This window comes from Bufo bufo, chromosome 5 (genome assembly GCF_905171765.1).
Source record: "Bufo bufo chromosome 5, aBufBuf1.1, whole genome shotgun sequence".
NCBI lineage: Eukaryota > Metazoa > Chordata > Amphibia > Anura > Bufonidae > Bufo > Bufo bufo.
Window position 1 is genome coordinate 550447641 of NC_053393.1, and position 19290 is coordinate 550466930.

Below are 19290 nucleotides of genomic sequence, written 5' to 3' on the forward strand. Positions count from 1 at the left end.
GTAACAGCGCTATACAGAGCACACATAACACCACCATACAGTGCACAAGTAACAGCGCTATACAGAGCACACATAACACTACCATACAGTGTACAAGTAACAGCGCTATACAGAGCACACATAACACTACCATACAGTGCACAAGTAACAGCGCTATACAGAGCACACATAACACTACCATACAGTGTACATGTAACAGCGCTATACAGAGCACACATAGCACCACCATACAGTGTACAAGTAACAGCGCTATACAGAGCACACATAACACCACCATACAGTGTACAAGTAACAGCGCTATACAGAGCACACATAACACTACCATACAGTGCACAAGTAACAGCGCTATACAGAGCACACATAACACTACCATACAGTGTACAAGTAACAGCGCTATACAGAGCACACATAACACTACCATACAGTGTACAAGTAACAGCGCTATACAGAGCACACATAATACTACCATACAGTGTACAAGTAACAGCGCTATACAGAGCACACAACACTACCATACAGTGTACAAGTAACAGCGCTATACAGAGCACACATAACACTACCATACAGTGCACAAGTAACAGCGCTATACAGAGCACACATAGCACCACCATACAGTGTACAAGTAACAGCGCTATACAGAGCACACATAACACTACCATACAGTGCACAAGTAACAGCGCTATACAGAGCACACATAACACCACCATATAGTGCACAAGTAACAGCGCTATACAGAGCACACATAACACTACCATACAGTGCACAAGTAACAGCGCTATACAGAGCACACATAACACTACCATACAGTGCACAAGTAACAGCGCTATACAGAGCACACATAACACTACCATACAGTGTACAAGTAACAGCGCTATACAGAGCACACATAACACTACCATACAGTGCACAAGTAACAGCGCTATACAGAGCACACATAACACTACCATACAGTGCACAAGTAACAGCGCTATACAGAGCACACATAACACCACCATATAGTGCACAAGTAACAGCGCTATACAGAGCACACATAACACCACCATACAGTGTACAAGTAACAGCGCTATACAGAGCACACATAACACCACCATACAGTGCACAAGTAACAGTTAACCTACTCCTATAGTACAAAGTACCGCCTGTCACTCACGCTGTAGATTACCCCCTTTGCGCCTGCCCCCTACAGTCCATGTGCTGAATGGCGGCCGGCTGTCTGGCCTTCTCCCGTCATCTGTAAGAAGTTACTGCACAAGAGCTGAGCATCTGGAACATTGATGACTGGAGGATGATGGGTGTTCTAGACGACTCCGGCCTCAGGAATGTCCCACAGATGGGGGAGATGGTTCAGTGTGGGGCCACATTAACCCTTTCCTGGGAGTCGGATACATCAGGAGACAATACCTGGAGAGAAGGCTGACAGCAGCAAGGGACTACTCCCCTCACCATGTACAGGACACTCAGTGGGGAAGCTTACTGTATCTATCATCTCCCCCTCGCCGGGGCCTCAGCTGTTCCTGGCTCATCTTTATTGCTGCAGCTTTGGCTGTTACTTGTGACTTTCTTCTGTGGGACTGAACAGGTGGCAGAAAATGAAAATGAAGTGGAGAAATGTGAGCGTCCGGGGGGATTTACAGTTTGCTCGGCGGCGGGGGGACAGCTGCTGCTGCCTCTTCTGAGGGGCTTTGTTTGCCTTTCCCCTGGGGTGGGCTCCTCCACATGAGCCGGGGTCTCTTTACTAACAGGACAAATCCTCACATTGGCGACTGCCGCCTCCACTGCAGAAATCTTCACACCTCTGTCCCTGAGGCGGGGGCGCCTATACATATGCATACTGTCCACCTGAAGCTGGGCTCCAACTGGGTGCCATATACTGGTGACCCCTGACCTCCTCAGACTGCAACCAGCAAGTGGTCTACTCCGGTGTCCACAGCCTCTATGCAGATTTAGGTGTCTCCATGGTTACAGACTACAAACAATTCCTGCGTAGTCAGACCCATCTCTCTACTACTTCTTACTGACAGATGGGAATTCAGCAGAAAGTGAGGAACGGTCAGACTGCAGGGTGGGGCTTGTTTGTGCAGTCGTGGCCAAAAGTTTTGAGAATGACACAAATATTAGTTTTCACAAAGTTTGCTGCTAAACTGCTTTTAGATCTTTGTTTCAGTTCTTTCTGTGATGTAGTGAAATATAATTACACGCACTTCATACGTTTCAAAGGCTTTTATCGACAATTACATGACATTTATACAAAGAGTCAGTATTTGCAGTGTTGGCCCTTCTTTTTCAGGACCTCTGCAATCCGACTGGGCATGCTCTCAATCACCTTCTGGGCCAATTCCTGACTGATAGCAACCCATTCTTTCATCATCACTTCTTGGAGTTTGTCAGAATTAGTGGGTTTTTGTTTGTCCACCCGCCTCTTGAGGATTGACCACAAGTTCTCAATGGGATTAAGATCTGGGCAGTTTCCAGGCCATAGACCCAAAATGTCAAGGTTTTGGTCCCCGAGCCACTTAGTTATCACTTTTGCCTTATGGCATGGTGCTCCATCGTGCTGGAAAATGCATTGTTCTTACCCAAACTGTTGTTGGATTGTTGGAAGAAGTTGCTGTTGGAGGGTGTTTTGGTGCCATTCTTTATTCATTGCTGTGTTTTTGGCCAAAATTGTGAGTGAGCCCACTCCCTTGGATGAGCAGCAACCCCCCACATGAATGGGCTCAGGATGCTTTACTGTTGGCAGGACACAGGACTGATGGTAGCGCTCACCTTTTCTTCTCCGGACAAGCCTTTTTCCAGATGCCCCAAACAATCGGAAAGAGGCTTCATCGGAGAATATGACTTTGCCCCAGTCCTCAGCAGTCCATTCACCAGACTTTCTGCAGAAGATCAATCTGTCCCTGATGTGTTTTTTGGAGAGAAGTGGCTTCTTTGCTGCCCTTCTTGACACCAGGCCATCTTCCAGAAGTCTTGGCCTCACTGTGCGTGCAGAGGCGCTCACACCTGCCTGCTGCCATTCCTGAGCAAGCTCTGCACTGGTGGCACTCCGATCCCGCAGCTGAATCCTCTTTAGGAGACGATCCTGGCGCTTGCTGGACTTTCTTGGACGCCCTGAAGCCTTCTTAACAAGAATTGAACCTCTTTCCTTGAAGTTCTTGATGATCCTATAAATTGTTGATTGAGGTGCAATCTTAGTAGCCACAATATCCTTGCCTGTGAAGCCATTTTTATGCAACGCAATGATGGCTGCACGCGTTTCTTTGCAGGTCACCATGGTTAACAATGGAAGAACAATGATTTCAAGCATCACCCTCCTTTTAACATGTCAAGTCTGCCATTTTAACCCAATCAGCCTGACATAATGATCTCCAGCCTTGTGCTCGTCAACATTCTCACCTGAGTTAACAAGACGATTACTGAAATGATCTCAGCAGGTCCTTTAATGACAGCAATGAAATGCAGTGGAAAGGTTTTTTTGGGATTAAGTTAATTTTCATGGCAAAGAAGGACTATGCAATTCATCTGATCACTCTTCATAACATTCTGGAGTAGATGCAAATTGCTGTTATAAACACTTAAGCAGCAACTTTTCCAATATTTATGTAATTCTCAAAACTTTTGGCCACGACTGTAGTCTGTTACCATGGAGACACATTAGGTCTGCATTGAAGCTGCTTACACCTTAGGAGACTTTTAGATAGGACTTGGTCATGGAGCCCAATGTCCAGCACTTATATGAGACGAGCTGGGGGTAGTTAACCACCCATGGGGAGTTGGGGGCAGGCTGACCCCTCACCGGGGGCCCGATACCATATTCAGGGACCACCTGCGTGGTGACTACAATCGGCTGATCTCCAAGATATCATATACAGAGAAAAAGGGCATTGCACAATTCCGGGCTGCTGCTCCTTTAAATGATCAGCAGGTGGTCACATGACCATGGGAGCAGAGTGCTACATTGTTTCCCTCTTCTTTTCCTGATGTCTCTCATTGTTTGGGCCCTGGGCCGAGGAAGCTTCTCCATGTCTCAGGGACTTGGCAGGAAGGTGCAGGGCGCGGATGCTAACAAGACACTACAGATGTGCAGAAGTTATCACCCCCCCGCGTGCCAGGGAGCGGCGATATCCCTTCATGAGAGACCCTCTGGAGGGATATCGTGGGCCTCTGGGCTTCATTCATGGTCTTGACTTTGGACAATGTAGCCGATTGCATATCTATTCACCCCCTATCATGACCCTGGATCAGGCTGCAGGTCTGACGTTACAATGAATTCGCCCGCTGTCTCCTCGCCACTGGAACGGCGAGACTTCTACCGAAAACCGCATGAAAACTCATACTGTGGGCGCGCTACGGCTGCATGTATATTTGCCATAAGGGCGCGTTCAGACGTGGTGGATTTGATGCAGACTTTGGTACTTTGCCCAGGGCAATGCAGTTTTCAAAACCCCATCACATGTAGAAGATGTTATTTCTTCCGATTTGAGGGCATGCTACAGATTCGAGATCCGAGGTGGAGCTGCTGAGGCCACGCTGCCGATCCGAGGTGGAGCTGCTGAGGCCACGCTGCCGATCCGAGGTGGAGCTGCTGAGGCCACGCTGCCGATCCGAGGTGGAGCTGCTGAGGCCACGCTGTCGATCCGAGGTGGAGCTGCTGAGGCCACGCTGCCGATCCGAGGTGGAGCTGCTGAGGCCACGCTGCCGATCCGAGGTGGAGTTGTCGAAGCCGTGCCGTGGATCCGTGGTGGAGCTGCTGAGGCCACGCTGCCGATCCGAGGTGGAGTTGTCGAAGCCGTGCCGTGGATCCGTGGTGGAGCTGCCAATCTGTGGTGAAGTTACCGATACCGAGCTGCCGATCTGAGGTCGAGCTGTCGAGGCCATGCCGTGGAGCTGCCAAAGCCACGCTGCCCATCCAAAGTGGAGCTGCGGAAGCTGTGCTGCCAAATCCAAGGTGGAGCTGCTGAAGCAACGCTGTGGATCTGAGGTGGAGCTGCTGAGGCCATGCTGCCGATCCGCGGTGGAGCTGCTGTGGCCATGGTGCCGATCCGAGGTGGAGCTGCTGAGGCCACGGTGCCGATCCGAGGTGGAGCTGCTGTGGCCACGGTGCCGATCCGAGGTGGAGCTGCTGAGGCCACGGTGCCGATCCGAGGTGGAGCTGCTGAGGCCACGGTGCCGATCCGAGGTGGAGCTGCTGTGGCCACGGTGCCGATCCAAGGTGGAGCTGACGAGGACATGAATATGTTCTATTTTTTTGAGGTGCAGAGGCACGGAGAGAAATCCCATGGAAGCACTAAGGCCTCGTTCACACTTCAGTGTTTGGTCAGTGATTTCCATCAGTGATTTGTGAGCCAAAACCAGGTGCAACTTTAAACACAGAACAGGAGCAGATCTTTCCCTTCTACCTCATGTCTGTGGAGGCTCCACTTCTGGTTTTGTCTCACAAATCACTGATGGAAATCACTGACCAAACACTGAAGTGTGAACGAGGCCTAAGGGTTCTGTGCGTCCGTTTGGCGCCGCTCATTCCGGAATGCAGACCCATTCAAGTGAATAGGTCTGCATCCATGTTACGGTGTGCACACGACCGATCCCTATTGCGGACATGGCTGGGCAACGGTCTGGTGCACAAGCCCTTAAGAGAAATGAATTCGGATAGAATGATAAATGTGCCTCTACTAAACACCGTCCTGAGGGGGTGAATAGTTTTGCAATCGTTGATTGTGGGCTCAGCAGATGTGATGAATGTGGATCACATTGTACAGATTTGTTTAACAAGGTTTTTTTATTTTATGATTAGAAAGTCCTGTCCGGGGGCGTGAATACTTTGTGCTATGAATGGCGGAGTATCTGTGCCTCTCAGGTGCAGCTGTAATAAGATAATGTGTTGTATCCCCTGTAATAACACGGAGCGCTGTATAATAACCAGCAGGCGGCCAGCGGGGCGCGTTTCATGATGCCGCCTGACGATCCAAAGACAATATGTCATTAATTAGAAAGACAATCAAAGCCTTTGTGTCAGCGGGAAAGGGGGCGAGCGGGTCGTGAGCTCAGGAAGCGCGAAGCAAAGGGATGAATCACAATCCTTCATCATCTCCAAATATCTGAGGATGGAGTCATGGAAATATGGAGACATAAACATGGGCGGGGGGGTCACAGGTAATAATTAGCCCCTGTATCATTATAAGAAGCCACAGCTGATCCCCAATTACCATGACTGCAGCGGGAAAGCTTGCGTGAATAACTCTGCACCGGCCCTTTAAATTCTCCCTCTATAAGGTTTATTAAAGTAGAATTTTTGGACCCCTCCAGTTTACAAATCAGGAGCCGGGTTCTGCTCCCACGGTCTGGCCGGACCCATGAGAAGATCTATCTGCAGAGCATTGCAAGCCATCTACAAGATCTGTGGCCAATCATCAGGGACTTATCTGCAGAGCATCGCTGCCCATTCGCAAGATATGTTCACATGATTGACTTTCAGGGATCTATCTGCAGAGCATCACCGAGCATCGCTGGTGGTCATAGAGCTGCAGAGCATCGCTGGTGGTCATAGAGCTGCAGAGCATCGCTGGTGGTCATAGAGCTGCAGAGCATCGCTGGTGGTCATAGAGCTGCAGAGCATCGCTGGTGGTCATAGAGCTGCAGAGCATCGCTGGTGGTCATAGAGCTGCAGAGCATCGCTGGTGGTCATAGAGCTGCAGAGCATCGCTGGCCATAGACCAGATCTGCAGCACATCACAGTAATCTCAGCATCTGCTCTGCACACATGGAGCAGACCATACTGGGGAGGAATACTCTCAACATGTTCTTTTGGACGGTAATAAAAACCATGACTTTCCAATTTCTCACCATTTCAATATCTCTGTCAGTGAACTCCTCTCCTAATACTTTTCACAGCAGAGAGTTTGTTACAATTGCATTTAGGGGACTGGTTTGTTCTTTGATTAGGGCCAATGGCAATGCAGGGCTACCTGTAAGTGGCTTATTCTGGATCTCCGCCCGCAATCTATTCCAGCAGCTTTCTAATTCAGTTGTATTCTTTCATCTAATGCTGGAAACCATCAACAAGCAGGAGAGCTGCTGCCGAAATGTCTGACGTCAGCTTTTTTAGTCAGTGAATAGCCTGGACGCCAATGAGCTTAGAGCAGCCATGTTACCGACGATACGTGAGCGCCCCCAGGTGGCCGCTTTGTCCTCTGTCAGGCACTGGCACTAAGGCTGGTGTTCATAGGGCCGCAGCAGTTGGCACATTGGGATGATATTCATACGGGGGAAACTGGGGCGTCCGACTACTACAGGAGCCATTACAGTTCATTCACAGGTTGCAGTTTCTGCACAGCGAGGTCTGAATACACCCTGAATGACGCCATGTCCCTCCGTCAGGGGGGCAGCTGCTGTACGCGGTTGGATATAGACGCCGCTGATTGGTATATCCTGTATACTGCAGCTACAGGAGTTATTATAGCAAGCAAACAGCAGCACGTGGGGCCCCATATAACACACAGGACCCGGCGCATGGGGCACCATATGTCACACAGGGCCCGGCGCATGGGGCACCATATGTCACACAGGGCCCGGCGCATGGGGCACCATATGTCACACAGGGCCCGGCGCATGGGGCACCATATGTCACACAGGGCCCGGCGCATGCGAACCCCTATATCACAGAGGACCCGATGCATGGGGCCCCATATATCACACAGGACCCAGTTCATGGGGCCCCATATATCACACAGGACGAGCACATGCAGACCCCTATATCACACAGGACCCGATGCATGGGGACCCATATATCACACAGGATCTGGTGCATGGGGCCCTATAACACAGGACCCGACGCATGGGGCACCATATATCACACAGGGCCCGGCGCATGCGAACCCACTGTCACCCGATGAGAGTGCCCTCAGGGCAGCCTGTACTGGGTTTGGATCGGGTTCTGTGCTGATGTCTGAAGCACTGGAGCCGCTTATCCTGGGGGAGGGGATGCTACAGATTACCGTAATATCCTTTATTTGGACAGTCACATAGGAAAACAATTACCGCAGAGAATCAAGAACACAACGTCCACGCAGGATGAGCTCACGCGGCACAGGGGGCCTCTCCTCTGGGGCGCGGGGGGAGCTAAAGGGGAACTCCTGTTCTTACCTCCAACACATCTAGCAAGGCAGATTTTTATATCTTCTGTACTCTGCTTTTTCTCCTGCTAAGCAATGCACTGGTCAATGTGAACAAGCGGCCGGCGCACACTTCAGCCTCACAAGTGACCGGACGGTTTGGGCCAAATCAAACCATTTACGGATGATCTGCACTGGGTCATAATCCTATCAGGACCCGGTCCATTTACAGGACACTGGAGAAAAACCCTGAAAAATACAAAATCATGATCAATGGCTGTTCAAATAAAAAATATATATGAAACTGACAAAATCTATTTTGCTCCGAGGAGACGTTATATACGGATTACAGATCTCTCAGATTCCCATCCCTAAACATCATAAGGTATCACAAACCCATCCTGCCCCCTAGTGGAGCCACCTGTAACAAAAACTAAAACTTCCAAGCCAAAAAGGAAATCTGATGGACAAGAGTTAAAAACTAGAGCAAGAAATGTCAGGATTATAATAATTTCACATAATATCCATTGTCATTAAATTAGAAATACTTACATAGAACAGAAGTCTAGGAGCTAAATACCCCATGATAACCACAATCATCCATACAGGGTGAAAATGCTGGCCCCTGTGTACGAGAATATAACTACTATAATACTGCCCCTATGTACAAGAATATAACTACTATAATACTGCCTCCTATGTACAAGAATATAACTACTATAATACTGCTCCTATGTACAAGAATATAACTACTATAATACTGCCTCCTATGTACAAGAATATAACTACTATAATACTGCTCCTATGTACAAGAATATAACTACTATAATACTGCCTCCTATGTACAAGAATATAACTACTATAATACTGCTCCTATGTACAAGAATATAACTACTATAATACTGCCTCCTATGTACAAGAATATAACTACTATAATACTGCTCCTATGTACAAGAATATAACTACTATAATACTGCCCCTATGTACAAGAATATAACTACTATAATACTGCCTCCTATGTACAAGAATATAACTACTATAATACTGCCTCCTATATACAAGAATATAACTACTATAATACTGCTCCTATGTACAAGAATATAACTACTATAATACTGCCTCCTATATACAAGAATATAATTACTATAATACTGCTCATATGTACAAGAATATAACTACTATAATACTGTTCCTATGTACAAGAATATAACTACCATAATACTGCCTCCTATGTACAAGAATATAACTACTATAATACTGCCTCCTATGTACAAGAATATAACTACTATAATACTGCCTCCTATGTACAAGAATATAACTACTATAATACTGCTCCTATGTACAGGAATATAACTACTATAATACTGCTCCTATGTACAAGAATATAACTACTATAATACTGCCTCCTATGTACAAGAATATAACTACTATAATACTGCCTCCTATGTACAGGAATATAACTACTATAATACTGCTCCTATGTAGAAGACTATAACTACTATAATACTGCCTCCTATGTACAAGAATATAACTACTATAATACTGCCTCCTATGTACAGGAATATAACTACTATAATACTGCTCCTAAGTAGAAGACTATAACTACTATAATACTGCCTCCTATGTACAAGAATATAACTACTATAATACTGCTCCTATGTACAAGAATATAACTACTATAATACTGCCTCCTATGTACAAGAATATAACTACTATAATACTGCCTCCTATGTACAAGTATATAACTACTATAATACTGCTCCTATGTACAAGAATATAACTACTATAATACTGCCTCCTATGTACAAGAATATAACTACTATAATACTGCCCCTATGTACAAGAATATAACTACTATAATACTGCCCCTATGTACAAGAATATAACTACTGTAATACTGCCTCCTATGTACAAGAATATAACTAATATAATACTGCTCCTATGTACAAGAATATAACTACTATAATACTGCCTCCTATGTACAAGAATATAACTACTATAATACTGCCTCCTATGTACAAGAATATAACTACTATAATACTGCTCCTATGTACAAGAATATAACTACTATAATACTGCTCCTATGTACAGGAATATAACTACTATAATACTGCCCCTGTGTATGAGAATATAACTACTATAATACTGCCCCTATGTACAAGAATATAACTACTATAATACTGCCTCCTATGTACAAGAATATAACCACTATAATACTGCCTCCTATGGACAAGAATATAACTACTATAATATTGCCTCCTATGTACAAGAATATAACTACTATAATACTGCTCCTATGTACAAGAATATAACTACTATAATATTGCCTCCTATGTACAAGAATATAACTACTATAATACTGCTCCTATGTACAGGAATATAACTACTATAATACTGCCTCCTATGTACAAGAATATAACTACTATAATACTGCCTCCTATGTACAAGAATATAACTACTATAACACTGCCTCCTATGTACAAGAATATAACTACTATAATACTGCTCCTATGAATAAGAATATAACTACTATAATACTGCTCCTATGTACAGGAATATTACTACTATAATACTGCTCCTATGTACAAGAATATAACTACTATAATACTGCCTCCTATGTACAAGAATATAACTACTATAATACTGCTCCTATGTACAGGAATATAACTACTATAATACTGCCTCCTATGTACAAGAATATATCTACTATAATACTGCTCCTATGTACAAGAATATAACTACTATAATACTGCTCCTATGTACAAGAATATAACTACTATAATACTGCTCCTATGTACAAGAATATAACTACTATAATACTGCTCCTATGTACAAGAATATAACTACTATAATACTGCTCCTATGTACAAGAATATAACTACTATAATACTGCCTCCTATGTACAAGAATATAACTACTATAATACTGCTTCTATGTACAAGAATATAACTACTATAATACTGCTCCTATGTACAAGAATATAACTACTATAATACTGCCTCCTATGTACAAGAATATAACTACTATAATACTTCTCCTATGTACATGAATATAACTACTATAATACTGCTCCTATGTACAGGAATATTTCTACTATAATACTGCCCCTATGTACAAGAATATAACTACTATAATACTGCCTCCTATGTACAAGAATATAACTACTATAATACTGCTCCTATGTACAGGAATATTACTACTATAATACTGCTCCTATGTACAGGAATATTACTACTATAATACTGCTCCTATGTACAGGAATATTACTACTATAATACTGCTCCTATGTACAAGAATATAACTACTATAATACTGCCTCCTATGTATAAGAATATAACTACTATAATACTGCTCCTATGTACAAGAATATAACTACTATAATACTGCCTCCTATGTATAAGAATATAACTACTATAATACTGCTCCTATGTACAAGAATATAACTACTATAATACTGCTCCTATGTACAAGAATATAACTACTATAATACTGCCTCCTATGTACAAGAATATAACTACTATAATACTGCCCCCTATATACAAGAATATAACTACTATAATACTGCTCCTATGTATAAGAATATAACTACTATAATACTGCCCCTATGTACAAGAATATAACTACTATAATACTGCTCCTATGTACAAGAATATAACTACTATAATACTGCCTCCTATGTACAAGAATATACCTACTATAATACCGCTCCTATGTACAAGAATATAACTACTATAATACTGCCTCCTATGTACAAGAATATAACTACTATAATACTGCCTCCTATGTACAAGAATATAACTACTATAATACTGCCCCCTATATACAAGAATATAACTACTATAATACTGCTCCTATGTATAAGAATATAACTACTATAATACTGCCCCTATGTACAAGAATATAACTACTATAATACTGCTCCTATGTACAAGAATATAACTACTATAATACTGCCCCTATGTACAAGAATATAACTACTATAATACTGCTCCTATGTACAAGAATATAACTACTATAATACTGCCTCCTATGTATAAGAATATAACTACTATAATACTGCACCAGTCAATCTTTCAGATCCATGTAGGCAAATGCATTTTATTCTTTTTTTTTCTTTTATACATAAAAAATTCAGTAAAAATTTGAAGTAAAATGATAATCGGCAGTACAATAAAAAACAAAACAATCATTAATGCACAATTCTGCCTAACAAAAACAGAAAAACACGGCGGTAAATGCACAAACGGGAAAAATAATTAGAAAAACCCTGCTGATGAGACAACTAGTGAGGAGTGGTCGGATATTTACAGGGGCGTGGTGGATGATGGGGCTCGTAGTCCTCCTTCAGGGGCTTCCTGGACTACGAAACAGAAATATATAACATTATATTCACAGGTATGATAAAATATAATACAGGTCCATGGCGGGAGTAAAAAAAACGAAACAAAAAAAAAAAAACTTCACAATTTATTGCGCTGTACACGTCAGAAAGGCGCCGGTCGTAGGGAGAGGACGAGGAAGCGCCATTTGAAAAAGCTAGGCCCAGAGTGGCTTCCACTCCAATCCTCTTCTACGACCCAGTGAAGGGGGAGGGGCTCTGAATTAATGTCACAGTCCATCATGTGAAATGTGCAGTCTGATTTAATGAGGGGGGCGGGTCCTGGTTACTGGGGGTGTGGTTTGCAGCTCGGCCTTCAGAGGGCGCTAGTCAAAGTCCACATCCTCTTTGGGCTTATAGATGGTGCCAAACTTCTGCATGTACTTCTTGATGTATTCCTTGGTTTTATGCTTGACGTTCTCGTTGCAGTCGAGGTCCTCGGGGTTCTTGCAGTATTTCAGCTCCTTGTTCATGACGCCGTGTGTCAGCTGCGGAGGTGAAGAGATTGGGGGGTGGTTATTTAACATAAGGGGGTGGGGGTGGTGGTGACCCACATGGCATCAGCTGGAGAAGAAGAATCAGCCGGGATGGAATCTTCGCCGCTAATTTCAATGCCTACTTGTGCTTGCCCTGGGGTTGCCATGGTAAAAGGAAGGCATGCACTTCCTGTCATGTGACCGGAGCGAAGATCACAGGACAGATCGTTTGTTGACTTTACCATAACTCCAGAGCCAGCATGATACAAGGTCACAGGACAGGAAATCCAGAAGATAGTCGGCCAGTTGATGCTACCATGGCAACCCCAGAGCAAGCGTGATATGTGCAGGAACGCAGCGGTGTCGTGATTATACCCCTTTAAGACACTCCTGGGATCTGTGCTCCGACTTCCTGCACCACCCGACAGTACAGTCACACCAGACGGGGTTCTCACTACGGAGACACTTGTGTCTAGGTAGGAGCCGTATACACAAAACAGTATGGAGGTTCCCCCCCAAGACTATTGGAACAGTTGCTTTGCACCCAATGGTGCAGACATGATGGGACCACCGACGAGCTGATGGCACTGGGATACACCAGTCTAGTTGCTATGGATACACTATATCCAATAGAGTTTAATCTACGGCTTTAGCAGCCGGTCAGGCTCAGCCTTCCCTCACAATGCAGAAGAGCCATTATTCTGTCACCCTGCATTTAGGCAGAGCTCCCCTTAAACTGCCCCCGCTTCTCTGCAGAGTCTTCCTACCTTCCGTGCCAGATGCTTGAAGTCCTCGGTGGCGTTGATCCTGCCGATCTTACAGTCCGGCTTCCGGTACGGGTTCAGACACTGCACGATGAACTGCGACATCTGGACAAACAGAAGAGCAGCGGACATGAGTACAGAACCGAGGTCCTCGGGGCGGCAGCAGCACCCGTCCTGTAATCTCATAACCTTTGTGTTTCAATTCCTCGCCATTTCAGAATCTCTGCTTGCTCTCAGTGAATGAAAATGTTCATGCTTTGCCTGGATGAGATTTCAGCCTCTGCCTATATAATCCTGCCCAGACCGGTGAGTGTTTAAAGGGGTTGTTCATATTTGGAGTTTGCTTTGGCAAGGACCTGTGGAAGGATGCGTACTTACCTGCTTCCCACACCCGGGTTGTGGCTCCCTTGCTCTAGTCCCCATGTGTCAACATCCTGTTTGATGCAGGTCATGTAACCATTGCAGTCAATGAATGGGTGCAGCGGTGACGACCCCCCCCCGTATCATGTCAATCAATGGCTGCAGAGGGCACTTAACCCCGTTCAAACAGGATGTCTGATGAGGGGAGCGGAGTGAGAAGGCAGAGGTGGGAGAGCGAACCACCCAGCGTCCGGTAAGGATGCTTCCCCGCCCCCAGGTCTGGCCATGTGGGGCTGGGAGGACTTCTCTGCCCGAAAGACCCCCAAAAGGTGCTAATCCTGGCCGCAGGGACTGGAGAGACCCCGCACAGGCATAGTGCAGCACAAGAGCTGAGGGACCTGTGATGTCTCGGTCATGTGATCAGTGCAGGAGGGGGTGGAGCTCAGGAGTGGGGATGGACCTGTGATGTCACGGTCATGTGATCAGTGCATGGGGGGGGCGAAGCTCTGCAGCAGAGATGAAATGGTGGGGAAAGACCTGTGAGGTCACACATGTGATCAGTGCAGGAGGGGGTGGAGCTCTGCAGTGGGGAGGAGGGATGTGGGGAAGGACCTGTGATGTCACTCATGTGATCAGTGCAGGAGGGGGTGGAGCTCTGCAGTGGGGAGGGGGGATGTGGGGAAGGACCTGTGATGTCACTGTCATGTGATCAGTGCAGGAGGGGGTGGAGCTCTGCAGTGGGGAGGGGGGGATGTGGGGAAGGACCTTCGATGTCACTGTCATGTGATCAGTGCAGGAGGGGGTGGAGCTCTGCAGTGGGGAGGGGGGGATGTGGGGAAGGACCTTCGATGTCACTGTCATGTGATCAGTGCAGGAGGGGGTGGAGCTCTGCAGTGGGGAGGAGGGATGTGGGGAAGGACCTGTGATGTCACTCATGTGATCAGTGCAGGAGGGGGTGGAGCTCTGCAGTGGGGAGGAGGGATGTGGGGAAGGACCTGTGATGTCACTCATGTGATCAGTGCAGGAGGGGGTGGAGCTCTGCAGTGGGGAGGGGGGGATGTGGGGAAGGACCTTCGATGTCACTGTCATGTGATCAGTGCAGGAGGGGGTGGAGCTCTGCAGTGGGGAGGGGGGATGTGGGGAAGGACCTGTGATGTCACTGTCATGTGATCAGTGCAGGAGGGGGTGGAGCTCTGCAGTGGAGAAGTGGTGGGGAAGGACCTGTGATGTCATGTGACATGAGGGGGCGGAGCTTTGTGTGGATGAGCATAAATTCGAGATGTGATAGATTCGGTGTCTGAGCTAGGGAAATGATGGGAGTTGTTTTCTCCTTTTTACATCCTCCCTGTAATGTCCTCTGATATCACATAACAGCCTGGACATGCTGGGAGCTGTAGTTCTCCTCTCACACCTGCTCCCTGTAAAGTCCAAATACAAACTTTGGAGGCAGCGAGGAGGTAAATATCGCAGGAGGCGCAGAGTCTGACGCCGAGATTATATTTGTCCATAAAGCTAATAAATCAAGATATTCTTCCAGCATGGCGCGGCCCCAGCAGAGAGGAGAGTCGTTTACTAGGCTGCAGATTACAGACTCCTTTTCAGAAGGCTGGGACCCCCCGCCCCCCATTAATGGTTTGATCCAGACGCCTCCCGCTCTCACCTCCTTCCTGAAGACTTCTTTGCTCTTCTTCGCCAGCTCACTCGAGGTGTCCGCTTCAGCCGTTTTTGCTTTTTTGGAAGACTAGAAAAAAAAGAGTAAGAAACGCAATATTTCAGATGAGAAGAAGCTGAAGGAGCAATCTGTCGGTAATAACACTGGGTGGTGCCTGACCCCACTGATACCCGAGAGGGGGGCACACCCCCAAATAGTGCGGTAGCTCCATTCATAAGGCATTCAGAAGTGAATAAAAGTCCCCAGCGCTCCGGTGACTCCATAACCGCAGAGTCCGGACCTCCTCCGCCATCAGCACAAGAACTGTGCCGGGAGCTTCATGGCCGCAGCGTGCCAGCCTTCCATCACCGAGCACAATGCCAGGCGGGGGGCGGAGGGGGTAAAGCCACCACTGGACTCTGGAGCAGAGGAGACGTCTTCTGTGCACGAGAACGTTACCTGCCTGACTGCATTGTGCAGCTGTAAGACCTGGTGGGGGGGGGGGGGTCAGCCTCAGCCCCCTAGTTCCAGTGAAGAGAAATCTTAATGCTTCAGCAGACAAGACATTGTGGACAGTTGCAAGGTGACAGTTTTGTGGGAACAGTTTCAGAAAGGCCCTTTTCTGCTCCTCCATGACTGCACCTGATGCACAAACTCCATAAAAGAACCTGACTGGCCGCACAGAGTCCTACATTACATTACTTATCCTGTACTGATCCTGAGTTACATCCTGTATTATACTCCAGAGCTGCACTCACTATTCTGCTGGTGCAGTCACTGTGTACATACATTACTTATCCTGTACTGATCCTGAGTTACATCCTGTATTATACTCCAGAGCTGCACTCACTATTCTGCTGGTGCACTCACTGTGTACATACATTACTTATCCTGTACTGATCCTGAGTTACATCCTGTATTATACTCCAGAGCTGCACTCACTATTCTGCTGGTGCAGTCACTGTGTACATACATTACTTATCCTGTACTGATCCTGAGTTACATCCTGTATTATACTCCAGAGCTGCACTCCCTATTCTGCTGGTGCAGTGACTGTGTACATACATTACTTATCCTGTACTGATCCTGAGTTACATCCTGTATTATACTCCAGAGCTGCACTCACTATTCTGCTGGTGCAGTCACTGTGTACATACATTACTTATCCTGTACTGATCCTGAGTTACATCCTGTGTTATACTCCAGAGCTGCACTCACTATTCTGCTGGTGCAGTCACTGTGTACATACATTACTTATCCTGTACTGATCCTGAGTTACATCCTGTATTATACTCCAGAGCTGCACTCACTATTCTGCTGGTGCAGTCACTGTGTACATACATTACTTATCCTGTACTGATCCTGAGTTACATCCTGTATTATACTCCAGAGCTGCACTCACTATTCTGCTGGTGCAGTCACTGTGTACATACATTACTTATCCTGTACTGATCCTGAGATACATCCTGTATTATACTCCAGAGCTGCACTCACTATTCTGCTGGTGCAGTCACTGTGTACATACATTACTTATCCTGTACTGATCCTGAGTTACATCCTGTATTATACTCCAGAGCTGCACTCACTATTCTGCTGGTGCAGTCACTGTGTACATACATTACTTATCCTGTACTGATCCTGAGTTACATCCTGTATTATACTCCAGAGCTGCACTCACTATTCTGCTGGTGCAGTCACTGTGTACATACATTACTTATCCTGTACTGATCCTGAGTTACATCCTGTATTATACTCCAGAGCTGCACTCACTATTCTGCTGGTGCAGTCACTGTGTACATACATTACTTATCCTGTACGGATCCTGAGTTACATCCTGTATTATACTCCAGAGCTGCACTCACTATTCTGCTGGTGCAGTCACTGTGTACATACATTACTTATCCTGTACTGATCCTGAGTTACATCCTGTATTATACTCCAGAGCTGCACTCACTATTCTGCTGGTGCAGTCACTGTGTACATACATTACTTATCCTGTACTGATCCTGAGATACATCCTGTATTATACTCCAGAGCTGCACTCACTATTCTGCTGGTGCAGTCACTGTGTACATACATTACATTACTTATACTGTACACACGCATCAACATCATACATTACCCAAGAAAGTAGGTAATAGGTAGAGTCTAGGGGAAGTCAGCTCAAGAGTTTTTCTGATAATCAAGATCCTTCTTCTGGCTCCCTTTCTTTGTTCCTCCCCTCTCTTTTTGGTATGTGGTTTCTTAACCAAGAACTTATCAGATGAACACACCTTCCTAGTTTGGAACGTTCCAATCATTGTCGGATAGGCGTGTACATTGATAAGGAATTTGACGTCCTAACACTACCCAGAATGCACTTTTGCTACTGGGGTAGTCTTACCTACTCATGTCTAGGTGGCACTGTTGTATAAGCATCATACCATTAAGGGTTAACTCATACATGCCTGACATCTTCAACATTACACACACCTGACATCTGCAAGCCTTATCTCCGAGCTGAGGGACAAACTTTGATACATGAACCAATTATAATATAGACTCGGAGGAACATCTTGACACTTCTCACGTTGTGGAATTTATGTTCAGATAAGAAATACAATGAAGCCTCTACCACCACAGGTAGCGTGTATCTTCTGTCTAAATTACGATTGACTATTGGTTACAAAAACACAACTTCCTCTGAACGAAGTCTCATTCCTAAAAGTCCATACAAAATAAGTGACTATAAACTATCCATCATAACTAGAACATTATACTCCAACAGCTGGGGCATGATGTGATTTTCGGGTGTGGGGGAGGGGTAATATTCTGTAAATTATTATAAGAACCTATAGATTTAATATGCGGGTGGCAGGCGGCCAATTCCACCCGGGTCCCTCCGCAACAAGCGTTTCCATGTTGTATTTGGGCTCATAAATGCTCTGGAGTCTGGGGCGGCTCAATGCGCCCATTTATGAATATGCCGGGCTCTTAATGAGCGGGGCCCCGCTGCCGTCAGCCCAGGCTTTAATGAGGGAAGTGGCCGGTGACAGCTCCAGGGGAAAAAATCCCCACTTGTGTTTTACAGCATCAGTCGCCAGGAGAAGCCAAAGACGTGTTTGTAATTAGCCGGGACCCTGGAGCCTGCAGGGAGGCGAGGCCGTAACTCGCACCTCCTGAGGAGAGGGGACGCCTCACAGTGAGGCATCTGTAACAATGGGAGCCACAAGAGAGCGAGGGAAGAATCATCACAGAAAAGGAGCAAGAACCGAAAAATATTAAAAAGTAAATAAAATGAACGGATAAAAAAAAAACTAAAAAAACTGAACACGAGGGGAAATATTAGGAGATGTCGGGATTTTCCCTGCGTCGGCTGTATTAGTGCGCCCCCTGGGGTCTGTACCGGGAAACAGCACAGAACAGCCATGGGGACGGAGGCAGCCATCCTTCCCACCCACTTCTGGTACTGGTCAGTGTCTCAGCTGAGACCTCTCACCGCCTGATATATGAGGTGCACAGAGTGACAGCCCCGCTCTGCCGCCCACACACAAAGTGGCAGACCTTCAGAAGA

General features: G+C 45.9%; 1 protein-coding gene across 6 annotated transcripts in view; it reads right to left on the reverse strand.

The window, feature by feature from the left end:
• Positions 1-12197: 12197 nt before the first annotated feature.
• The window catches only part of SETD2 (SET domain containing 2, histone lysine methyltransferase), a 57616-nt gene continuing 50523 nt past the window's right edge, over positions 12198-19290 (reverse strand). For all 6 annotated transcript variants that reach the window (XM_040431468.1, XM_040431469.1, XM_040431467.1 and 3 more), the window contains 3 exons: positions 15747-15827; positions 13730-13831; positions 12198-12974 (listed from right to left, as the gene is read on the reverse strand). In XM_040431468.1, the coding sequence (XP_040287402.1) occupies positions 12813-12974; positions 13730-13831; positions 15747-15827 (345 nt within the window). In that variant the 3' untranslated portion in view covers positions 12198-12812. The remainder of the gene's footprint in view (positions 12975-13729; positions 13832-15746; positions 15828-19290) is intronic.